This window comes from Plodia interpunctella, chromosome 12 (genome assembly GCF_027563975.2).
Source record: "Plodia interpunctella isolate USDA-ARS_2022_Savannah chromosome 12, ilPloInte3.2, whole genome shotgun sequence".
Taxonomy (NCBI): Eukaryota; Metazoa; Arthropoda; class Insecta; order Lepidoptera; family Pyralidae; genus Plodia; species Plodia interpunctella.
Window position 1 is genome coordinate 1,984,994 of NC_071305.1, and position 11,701 is coordinate 1,996,694.

The 11,701-nt window shown below is 34.9% G+C and overlaps 1 protein-coding gene and 1 long non-coding RNA gene across 3 annotated transcripts in view; one reads left to right on the forward strand and one right to left on the reverse strand.

The window, feature by feature from the left end:
• LOC128673992 (uncharacterized) overlaps positions 1–9,476 on the forward strand; it is a 37,650-nt gene extending 28,174 nt beyond the window's left edge. The window contains exon 3 of the long non-coding RNA XR_008405138.2: positions 9,341–9,476. This is a non-coding gene — a long non-coding RNA (uncharacterized LOC128673992). The remainder of the gene's footprint in view (positions 1–9,340) is intronic.
• Positions 1–11,701, reverse strand: part of LOC128673990 (fatty acid synthase-like) — a 50,881-nt gene that overhangs the window by 14,418 nt on the left and 24,762 nt on the right. For both annotated transcript variants that reach the window (XM_053752190.2, XM_053752188.2), the window contains 14 exons: positions 11,364–11,539; positions 11,106–11,242; positions 9,958–10,164; positions 9,460–9,646; positions 7,505–7,667; positions 5,871–6,040; positions 5,225–5,376; positions 3,728–3,911; positions 3,087–3,235; positions 1,945–2,126; positions 1,473–1,592; positions 995–1,104; positions 406–596; positions 87–250 (listed from right to left, as the gene is read on the reverse strand). In XM_053752190.2, coding sequence (XP_053608165.1) covers positions 87–250; positions 406–596; positions 995–1,104; positions 1,473–1,592; positions 1,945–2,126; positions 3,087–3,235; positions 3,728–3,911; positions 5,225–5,376; positions 5,871–6,040; positions 7,505–7,667; positions 9,460–9,646; positions 9,958–10,164; positions 11,106–11,242; positions 11,364–11,539 — 2,292 coding nt within the window. The remainder of the gene's footprint in view (positions 1–86; positions 251–405; positions 597–994; positions 1,105–1,472; positions 1,593–1,944; positions 2,127–3,086; positions 3,236–3,727; positions 3,912–5,224; positions 5,377–5,870; positions 6,041–7,504; positions 7,668–9,459; positions 9,647–9,957; positions 10,165–11,105; positions 11,243–11,363; positions 11,540–11,701) is intronic.

Here is an 11,701-nt window from a genome sequence, read left to right on the forward strand (position 1 = left end):
ACACAAAAATCTAAAAAAAAATCATTAGTAATTTAGTATTTAATAGCATTTTCGTTCAATATAAAGTCAAATATTATGATGCTTACTTAAAGGTAAAGCCTCGTCTATCCATAATCTTGTAAACGTCCTCAGAATCCAAAACTATGTCTTGTTCTACGGTTTTAGATTCGTCAATATTGTGGAAAGATATATCTTTTGCAGTCGGAACATAAACGGTGCCCTCTATAATGGTCTTACCATTGAAACTGACCTAAAAGGATTTACAATGAAAATGTTTTTATGCATTTAATGACTTTTAATCGAATGATATATTCAAAAGAAAATTATATAAGCCGCCAAAATAGAAAACCCATTCAGATTATCTGTATCTTTAAAAATAACAAAACAATAACACTTTTAACTTACTTCAAAACGATTATTTCCTTTAAGTATACCAATAGAAAGTGTCAGAGGTTTTTCCCAAGTGACATTAGCTTCGCCAGTTATTTGAACGTTCTTGAATATAACAGACATATCTCTATAGTCCACTCCTTTATACATTGCCATTACTTCCCAAACGAGACGTAAAGAAGCCGCCTCGGGAAAAACTGGTTGACCTATAAATTAAAAAGATTTTTAAATGTCATAAAGTTAATCTAGCTACTGAGTTGTCACTGAAGTTATAACGTGATCCAAGGTTATTTTGTAATTAATTAATGAAGATTGAAGCCTGTGATAGAAAAGTAAGTGGCTTAGGTTTTTGAATTCTACTCGTGCCACTTGAGTTTGAACTAAACTGACTCATGTGTGTTTTTGTAGACCACCATTTGATTTCGGAGAAGAAAAGTAAAAAGAAAAACTTAGTAGCAGATAGATATGGTGGTATTTTAATTACAACTTGAATAATTGAAATTTGTTTAACAAACAATATATCCTTAGCAAGAAAATAAAGTAGTAACAAACATTTTAACAATACTAGCTACAGATGCCATAGTTAATAATAGAAATACATTACCGTCTCTGATGAAACTCCTCATAAAACTGTAGTCACTATCATAAACAGACATCACAAAGTTACGGCTGATTGATGGAATACGATCTTGACCGAAGTAACGAGCAATTGGCCTAAAAAAAACAAATTATTTAAAATTATTTCATTATTCTTCCTCACCGCTGCTGAATGAGAAAGTTGTTGATTGCAAAAGCTGCACATGCAAAATTATTTTATTCATTTACGCTCTACGGCTTCCGTGTTTAGAAAGGGCTAACTCAAAAAGTGCCGGCTAGATGTCGTCAATAACCAGTCGCCATTTTTAGTTTTCAACCATTGGCGAATGGTTGAAAACTAAAAATGGCGACGACAATGCAAAGTGGTTGAGAAAAAGTAGGAAAGCGAACCCTGCACTCTAATACTCATTTAGACTAAGAAAGGAACCGGAACAGGAACCGCAGAGAATGAAAAATGAAATAAAAATACAATTAATAATAATCACCAATCATCAGAATGTTGCCATCCAACTAAATGGGAAATGAGCGGCGTCTCCGTTGATACAGGGTACTCAATTTTTGGATACAAAACGTCCACTTTTGGATTTAGGCCAGCTTGGTATAATCTGTAATTTAAAATAGCTATGAATATTTATTGTATTCTCAGACCCTTTGATACAAGGAATAATAAATTTGAGCTGTTCTGTTGAGACTAAATAAAACATTGCACGATATTGGGTAATAGTTATTCATTAATAAAATTCGTAATACTAATTTGAACATTGTATCAAATTATTATCAAAAAAATATAGATTTCTACATCAACTTTACCCTATATACGAATTTAAAAGCTATTAATATAAATATTAAAATATTTTATTATATATCCTATATAAATAAGGTTCCTTTATTCGTACTTGTAGGTACGGAGCAATAAAAAATGAATGATTTATAAAAAAAAAGGTCTTGACGACTTACTTCCCAATAGCCTCTAACAAGTACTTGACAGGGTCAGAGTGCCCTCGCCTGGTCAATGGGATGTGGTTGCACTCTTTGAGTGATCTCTTTAGAATGGCCTGTAGCAACCCGTGAGGAGCTATCTCGACGACCGTGGCGTTTGCGGGAATCAGTTTAGAGGTCTCCTCGAACAAAACGGAGTTCTAGGACAAAAGAACTAGTATTTAGCTTGAATCGTTTGGCGAACTTTTAGATAATATTAAGTGCCGATTCACCTTCTTATCAAAAACCTTGCCTGCACTTTCAATGTTTGTATTTAATTACACGTTGATCTTTTCGTGTAGGTATCTAAATCGAAAGGAGTTTGGAATCGGAACAGAGGCAAAGCTTCATACAACTGCATTTTCGTAGATACACTAAGTACTGCAAGCATTCAGCGAATGTCTACTAGCCGCTTGTCGCGTACGCGCTGCAACTGGATAAAACCGATTTACGCGCACTCGGCCAGTAGACAAGCAGCTATGGGCCGCGTAACGTACGGCTGTCATGTTTCGCGCTCCCGCTCAGCAAATATTGACGAATTTCAAATTATTTTTAGTGGATTAAAGTGTAAATAGTTAATCAAAAATGTGTAAATAGATTAGAAGGTGTCATATAATAAATGTTTTATTTATTTTATTCTCCTTTGTTAACCCAAATAAAATAGGTAACAATATCGCTCGCTCCTTGGAAGCTTTGCCTTTATTCCGATTCCCTACTCATGTGGTCTAGGCCTTTCAGAATAATTATAAAAAATGGGTTCAATCGAAAAGTCGAATTGGGGCAATGTAAACGAGATATAATATGCGATTTTTCCTTTAAGTTATAATGTGAGGGTCTAATTTATTCCCACTTGACTTGTCACGTTGTCAGTGATAAAATACTGTAATGATTTTATCACTGACATCATGAGAAGTGAATATATTTAAATTATCTATTATATAAATTACTAGCGGCCCGTTCTGACTTCGTTCAGGCAAAAATATAATAAATTATACCCCTTCAACGACCTCTATCTATTAGTGAAAATCGCATGAAAATCCGTGCAGTGGTTTTTGAGTTTATCGCGAACAGACAGACAGATGCGTAAGAGGACTTTTTTAATATGGATAACGATAGCTTACCAACAAGTTGTTAGTGTGGTATTCGGCAGATGAATACTTAGCAAGGGGCTCAGACCACCTGTCTTGCGGCACTGATGTGGAGACCCACTTCTCACTGCGAGGTTTTGGATCCTTGATCACCTCGCCAAGGTATTTTAGGAGGCTAGGCCCTGAATAAGGGGTAATGTTGTAACATTAACAAGCTATTTAGGTTATAGACATATCAGCCACGTGTGAAGTTCTTTTTCTTTAAAGAAATGCTTTGATATGATCAAGAACAAGTTTATTTGTTAGACGAATTAAAAACGCCCCGACTTTTAATATTAATTTCGCTACAACTTTTGAACGTCTGAACCGAATTTAGTCAAACATATTAAGAACTACCGCATAAAAATTAGCTATTAAATAAAAAAAAACGCATCCAAATCGGTTCACTCATTAATGAGCTACGGTGCCACGCCAGACAGACACACTTATCGGTCAAAATTATAACCCCCTTCTCTTTGCGTCGGGCGCAAAAAAACACGAGATAAATTAAATCTGGTCTCCTAGCTGAATGAAAATCTGGTAATTAGATAAAAAAGTTGAGGTCATAATTAAAATGTATGAAGGAGACACAACCATTTTGCTGTGAATATAAGTAAATATTACAGTTTCCTCACCAGCTTCAGCAATGTATCTGGAATGGTAGGCGATGTTGGAGCAAGGAACTTCTTTAGCGAAAATGCCCTTAGCTGTCAGTTCAGCGACAAAGTTCTTCATGACGTCCGCTGGTCCAGAAATAGTTGAAGAATCTGAACTATTGTGGCAGGCCACTTCGATCTCGGGCGGGCACAGAGCGAGGACCTTTGAGAACGACACAAAATATCATTGTTAGCTAGTTTTTGACAAGATTTTTTTGGTGGGATTACCTACTAGGACGATACAGAAATTAATACCGGTTACTGGTAAGGTTCAGTATCTACAAATCTACTAGGTACTTTATTTACTATGCTTAAAAAATAAAAGGAAAAACTAGTCGAGGCATTACGTAATAGGAAAAAGAAATTGGTATACAAATATAATTACCTCTACTATAATAACAATAGAAGAAGCGGTGGTGGTGTAATGGTTAAGACGCCCGCCTGTGGATCGAAAGGTCCCAGGTTCGATTCCTACTCGTGCCACATGAGTTTGTATACCAATCTGACTCATGTATAGTAGTTTTCATCATCCACCACTTTCTTCCGGTGAAGGAAAACACCGTGAGGAAACCTGCACACTGGTTGATTCTTATTATTACTTGTGTAATGGAGAAGGCAATGGCAAACCAATCCATTAATAATGCCAAGAAAGTTGTTGTGTGTGTTTCATTCCACGTAATGAGCCCGTGATCTCAGCCAATGAGGAATACGACTATGAAGAATAATAATAACAGTAATATATCCGTATTTCAAGTTATACACTCAAAATAGTTGTATTTTCATGAATATAAACTACATGCCCAATTTTGTCTGTTAACATTAATTGCAAATACATTTAATTAGTGATATCCTATATCTAGTGAATTTTCTTCTACTATGTTAGCATCAAAAGTAACTCTTCATTATAGTTTTCATTTGCCAATACATATAGAAAAAGTATTCTATGACATAAATGCCTAGTAATTATACTTTTGAGTTTGAATTTGAAGATTTCGCACAGTGTCATTTAAATTGCTTCGTTATTAATCAGTCTTGTTACTGATAAGTATTATTAAAAGTTTTCTCAGAGAACTTTATCTGAAGATTCGAAGTGGGGCGATGGAAAGTGGAGACAATAGATTGTGGGACCTGAGGCGTGGTAGCAGTAATTTAATACGTGGCGAAATAATAACACAATTGGTTAAAATGTCGTATCTATTGTTTGTATACTTTTGAGCGTCATCTTAAATGAGTCTTACGAGGCGATTAAGTAACGAGCCTTAAATTATAGGCAACAATAGCATTTCAGGAGGACGACCGGTTGTGAAATCATATCCTCCGCTATGAAGCAGCCACCGACGATCATATAGGCTCATATCCGAACCATTGTCGTGCAGCGGATAGCCGCTGCACGACAATGGTTCGAGTGTGTGATAAACTGATACTGATATAGATCAGTATCAGTTTATCACACACTCACACTACTTGAAAACTCACAGCTTTGTAGCTAAGCCCCACAGCAGCCATAGAGCCCTTGATAAAAGGAGTCTGGACTGACACCAGTCCTCTGCTATACGCCGAGAGAATCATCTCCTCCGCTGTGAAGCAGCCATCAGCATACGCACAGCCGAGCTCACCTACGCTGTGGCCTGAAAACAATTTGGCGTAAGTTAAAATAACTGGCCAAGTGCGTGTCGAGCCACGCACAGTGTAGGGTTCCGTAGTAAAATATACATGTTCGAGTCACTGACCGAGAGTTAAAAACAGATAGAAAGACATGGCGAAACTCTCTTCTGGTCTGTTTCAATCAATTGATCACTAAACTGTATATGAAATTAAATAACCAAATACCTGCAAATAATTAAATGTTATTGCAATTGACCAGTTTTATTAATTACGCCAATTTACTATTCGGTTATTAAAGTCTGTCATACAAGTTCCATTTGATTTTACTAATTGGAAAGTAGCCAATTGCAAGCTTTGGGAAATGTGCAAGGAGACACCGATTTACTGCCATATCGCAAAAGGTTGCATCAGAGTTGAAAACAATCATAATGTACCATAATGATATGATGTCTGGGCGCGGCGTATAGCCATAAGACCATTAATTGAGTAATATAAAGAATGCCTGTAACTAACTCACCTATAATATTGTCGGGAACTATACCCATAGCAGTGAGAATATCAGTGAGACCGATTTGAACTGCTGCGATACCAACGAAGGAGTTCAGAATATTATCATAGATAGTTTTGTCCGGGTCTGTCAGAATCTTGACGATATCCAAGCCTTTGGGCTCGAGAACTTTGTGGCATCTGTAAAAAAAAAACAATGGTCTTCAACCAATCTTAAACTTTCGCGTTTCATTATTAATTGCATAATAATATTTCACGAGTATTTCATGCATATGTACCTTTTATACTACGTATTTAAAAGGTACGTGCGCGTTAAATACCCGTATGGATCGTCTTCATCAAATTATTTCACTATTTTTGCGGTATTTATTTTTGTTTGTATTTTATCGTCCTCATTTTGCTTGCCAACTCATATGATTTACATAGCACCGTGTGCATGGAACTATTGATATAAACCATCAATGATACAGGCGACTAAATATGTTCGTTTGAAACAAATAACATTTGTACGTTGCGCGTTACACAATTTAAATCGCGATAATTGTAAATCGATTAAAATTAAAAATAATTTAAATATACTATTGGAACTAAACTATAATATTTGCTTGTTATAAATAAACAACAGACTTAAGTACGCCTTTTAGGTTTTGCATATGTGTTTATTTAGATAATAATCCGTAGAATAAACAAAACACAAAACAAATAAATCATTATCAAGCCGATTTTAAATTAATACAGATTACGACAAAGTCTCTGTCGTCTCGTGAAGCATTGATCACTTTAAAATGATTGAATTTGACAGATAGATGAATATCTACTCTTTATTGCGTCATTTACAAAGGAATCGTAAGTTACAACAAGGTATTCAAACATAAATTAGCACAATGGCGGACTTTATATACTTAATATGATCCTATTTTAGAAAACCTGCCATAACATCCTGTCAATCGATACGCTTAATTCTATCAAAGTGCAAAACATGACCCGTTTCTGTCGAATCATACAACTTTGCAAGTCACGACCCTCAATAGGTGAAGCTGTATCGATATTCGTATCGCGTTACTCCTCAGATAGACAATGAAACACAAAATTTATCGGGTGATAAATTAATTACTTATATACAGAGGAAAACAGAGGATGATTTCACAAAGGAAATATCCCTTTGAGTATCAGTTTACAAGGACAAAAAAGATTTGTAGCCGTACTATTATTTACCTTATGGCATAAGGTCAGGTCAAAGGCATTCTTATGCCTTTTGACGTGCTAGAATCCATTAATCAATGAATTAATATTTATTATTTAATTAAACTTCAACCGTAGACAATATCGTCAGAATCTTATAGTCGAAATTTGTATTACATAGTTTCCGAAGATTCGTAGTACCTATTTCTTATTTTTTTTTAATAAATCGACGTCATAAATTATTATATTTGACCTTTAAATAACATTTGTATCCAACCAGGTACACGTTTATTTACGCCGTATTGTAATTTGTACTATTCCCTAGGGAACAATAGGATTTCATACAATTTTCCCGTCTGGTTGTTACACTTTAATCACATACTTTCACGTCTAAGTTGAAACATGGAATATGATTATTTCCAAGCATGTGTCGTGTAAAAACAGTTTTGAGTCGTGACATACTTTTCAATAGCAGCAGCAAATATAGGAATTCTCATAAGTTCAGCTCCCATACCGGCCCATTGGGAGCCCATACCGCTATACACGAACCAAACTGGGTTGACTGTGTCTGGGTAGTACTCAGCGCTCTCCGATAGTACTACTGTCTCACTCTTCTCGTTGGTATCTGTTGAGATAGATATTATATACATAATCGTGGATTATGAATGTGGTTCTTCTTAATTATTTATAAAATTTGATTTCTTTCGCTCTTTAGCTTTTAACTATCTCCACCCCAAAAATCACCTCAATCCAACGGATCACTCTACGTGAAAGGAGAACAAACCAAGAAAATACTTTAACATTTATATCATACTAGCTGCACCCGGGTTTTCGCTCCCGTGGGAACTTCGGAATAAAAAGTACCCTATGTGTTATTACAGGTTATATTCTACCCGTGTACCAAATTTCATAACAATTCGTCCAGTAGATTATGCGTGAAAGAGTAACAAACATATACACATACATCCTCACAAACTTTCGCGTTTTTAATATTGGTCACATTAATTAAAAACAAAACATCTTATTCCGAGTCAAAGCTATTCAAGAGTCAAAAGTAATTTTTAGGAACATATTGTTACTTGTCTTTTTTCAACATCATAATATACAAGTTTTCATCTAAAATACCCATTATGCCTACTTATCTCCTCATCTTTTTGGAAGATTTGTTTTCAGAAGTTAAGTTTTCCCTCGCAAAATTTCTTGTTAGACGTAAAATTTCTCAACTCACTAGTGAACTAATCTGCAAAGTTTAATTGCTCTTTATCCTTAACCCAGCGTCATAGGTAAGCGACAAACGCGGCAATGCTACTGTCTTAACTACAATTGCGAATTAAATAAAGATCAGTAATGTTGTGTACCAAATGATTACGACGCTATCAAAAATGCCCAAACAACTTAATCATGCCCAAAATTAGAAAACCATCTGTTGTATAATCAAATTGACTACGCATTTGTTACTATGCTCGTCATCTATTCAGTAGATTACAAAATAGAAAAATTAAATACGTTTTATAACTATTCTTAACTACAAAACAGTAACGAATTGCTGTAAAACCGACTCCACGTGGTCTTGTCGCACAGCTAGCCCTAGAGTATTATCTATGGAACATTTGACCCGCAATGTATCGTTAATTCCTTTTCATTACAATTTGCATGAGTGAGTGAGAGTGAAATAATGCGCGTCAAATGTATTCGTAGCTTTATTGTAACAAGCCGAAGCTGCATTAGTAAGCGAAAACGATTCTGCGACAATTAAGCTTGCGTGAGACCACAACAATACAATTCGGGTATTTTTTTATTCTGAAATTCTCATGCAAGGACGCACAGTGTTATGCAGCATTCAGTCACTTAGCTCATCAAAGACAATTAAAGCAATTTACGCACCGCCTCGCCCGATACAATTTTAGTTTGTATTTTGGACTTGAATTAATTTTGATTAAAATTCTGTTAAACCGATTGAAAGGTACAAAGTTTTGTGAAGAGTTTTCGGTTATTATTTTTATCGAAACAAAAACATAATGAACACGAGATTAAAATCGGTTTAACCGTTTAGCTTATACATACAGACAGTCATACACTAACACGTTAAACTTACACGTTCTGTCGTCGGGTATTAAACAGAGGTGAGGTGTGGTGTAGGTAAAGATAGAAATAAAAAAAAATGTCATTAAATAGTATATAGATACCGCTCTACATACTCAGAATAGGTACTGTTACCTATCCTTACATAACTAACTAATATTATATAATGTGAAAAGATGTATTTTAAGATGATTTTTTGTCTTTAATTTCTTTCAGGTCAAAACGGAGCATTGAATTGAGTTGTGGAGAGCTGGAAAGTGACATAGACAGCCTTTAATAGGCACAGCTAATTACTGTAAACGTATAAAAAAATATGATAATAATAAACATCATACCCAAAATAATATATCCTCTGGCCAAGTGACCAGGTATCTCCATGGAGTGAATGCTCCTCAGCAGACCGATTTCTTCAGGATCTATGGGGTGGGTCTTCAGGGCATCCAGAATGATCTGCACGCAGGGTTCCAATCGACCAGAGGCCAGGACTAGTTGGGGGATACTGCTTTTGTAGCGTTCTGGATCCTTTGTGAAAGTAATTTCGTACGTGATCACGAAAGTAGCTTTATATGTGACATTTGAACGAGGTGAAAACAATACTTGTTTTTTTTTTTTAATATATATATTTTTAATTTTGTCTCCTTTACTTTATTTGAACTACTTACGATACTTAAATTTGTGTGAGGTACCTACTATATTTTAATTTAAATATGTGTTTACTACTTTGATTTCAAAATTTATCTTCTGCTATTATTATTTTTAATTCTCGGTGGCCAGTGTTTCAGTATTATAAAAAGATTATGAATAAAACTTCGAAAATTTAAAAAATTACTTACCTTCGGCTTGTAATGTCCTTTCAGTAGTACATGAATATTTGCGCCACTGTATGAGAAATTGTTCACAGCAATGAAGCCGTTCCTGTCTAATGGTGTGTTCTCTGTCACCACTTGTATCTTTCCGTCTCGTACGGACGCGATGTGGTTCTGAGGCTCGGAGTAATGCAGGTTCGCTGGAATCACTCCTTTTTGGAAAGCGAGGTTTGCCTATAATTAAAAAAAACGTTTTTGTATCCATACTAATATTACAAAGTCTGTCTATCTGTCTGTAAGTGTGTTCCGCATCACGGCCAAACCGCTAGACTGATTTTGATGAAATTTGGTATGCATGTAGTTAAAGACTCCCGTTTAAATATATCGTTCCTAAATGCCAGGAGATTGTAGCTTTTGTAAATATTAATGAATTTCAAATATGAGGGATCTGTGTCATTTCTTTTTTTCATTTGATTTTATAAAAAAAAAATTAATTGGTAATTTGAGAGAAATACTGAAAAAAAAAAGAAATTACTAAAATTTAAGTATCATATGGTACCTAGTGTCATATAATTAAATAATTTTAAATTTAGCAAAAATGTATATTTTGCTTTCATTAGCTCTAGCAGTTGCATGGTTTTCATATTGATCTGACTAAAGATTGAGCCTCTGATATATCTGATAGTCCGACAACTAAGCCGCTAAGCTCGACGATATATACACATATGTAAATAATATCTGCGCCCCGGGGCTTCGCTCGAAACTTCGGGATAAAAAGTACCCTATGTGTCATTCCAGGTTATATTCTATCCGTAAACCAAATTTCAAAACAATCCGGCCAGTAAATTTTGCGTGAAAGAGTAACAAACATAAAATCTATAAATTAAACTACAAAAACTTTCGAATTAATAATGTTATAATGATTAGTACAATAGAATTATTTTTAGGTTTGCAAAACCTTGTTACAGGTAAATATTGCCTTCAAGTTTCGCAACTCGACTCTGTCTACCCCATTCACATAAATAGACGTACAAAGACGTGTTATTATATGTATCCAAAACCGGTTGCATGTTTATCATAACTTTATTGCACGGAATATAAATAATAAATCAAGATTCATACAAGAATCACATATAGGGATTTCTTTAGGATATCTCATAGGTTGTTATATTTACCTTAACCAATTGACAGATTCCAGAGGCAGGCTCGCTGTGACCCATGTTGGATTTCACGCTACCGATTCTGATCGGTTTGTCCTTAGCGAACACTTTCCCAATAGCTTCTAACTCGTTGCCATCGGCTTCTTTGAGAGCTGCGAAAGAACAATTCTTGGTAAAAAAATTTAATCTTAATTCTATCCTTATCTAACATAGGCATATTTTAACTGTTTAAAAATGATAAATTGAGTTTCACGGCATGTGAACTGATCTTACCAGAGCCATAAGCTTCGACAAATTCAACTTTAGTTGGATCCATGTTGATTTCTGAATAAAATGCGTTGAAGAAATCTTCTATCTCTTTCGGCTCTCGAGTGGGGAGAAATTCTTCCCCATCTACCCTTGGATTTGTAGCATAATTGCCTTTCATATGATACACTTGTGAGTAGATTCTGAAAATGAAAGGTGATATATTTGGTATCACTACTGGAAGTGTTTTACCTATATAATAAGTGGTATCACATTCACGTCATAATATAGTTTCGTTTGTTGAAATTTGTGTTTTATTTGTGTTAAAATATTGAAAATATACAAGCAGTACTTGTATGATTATG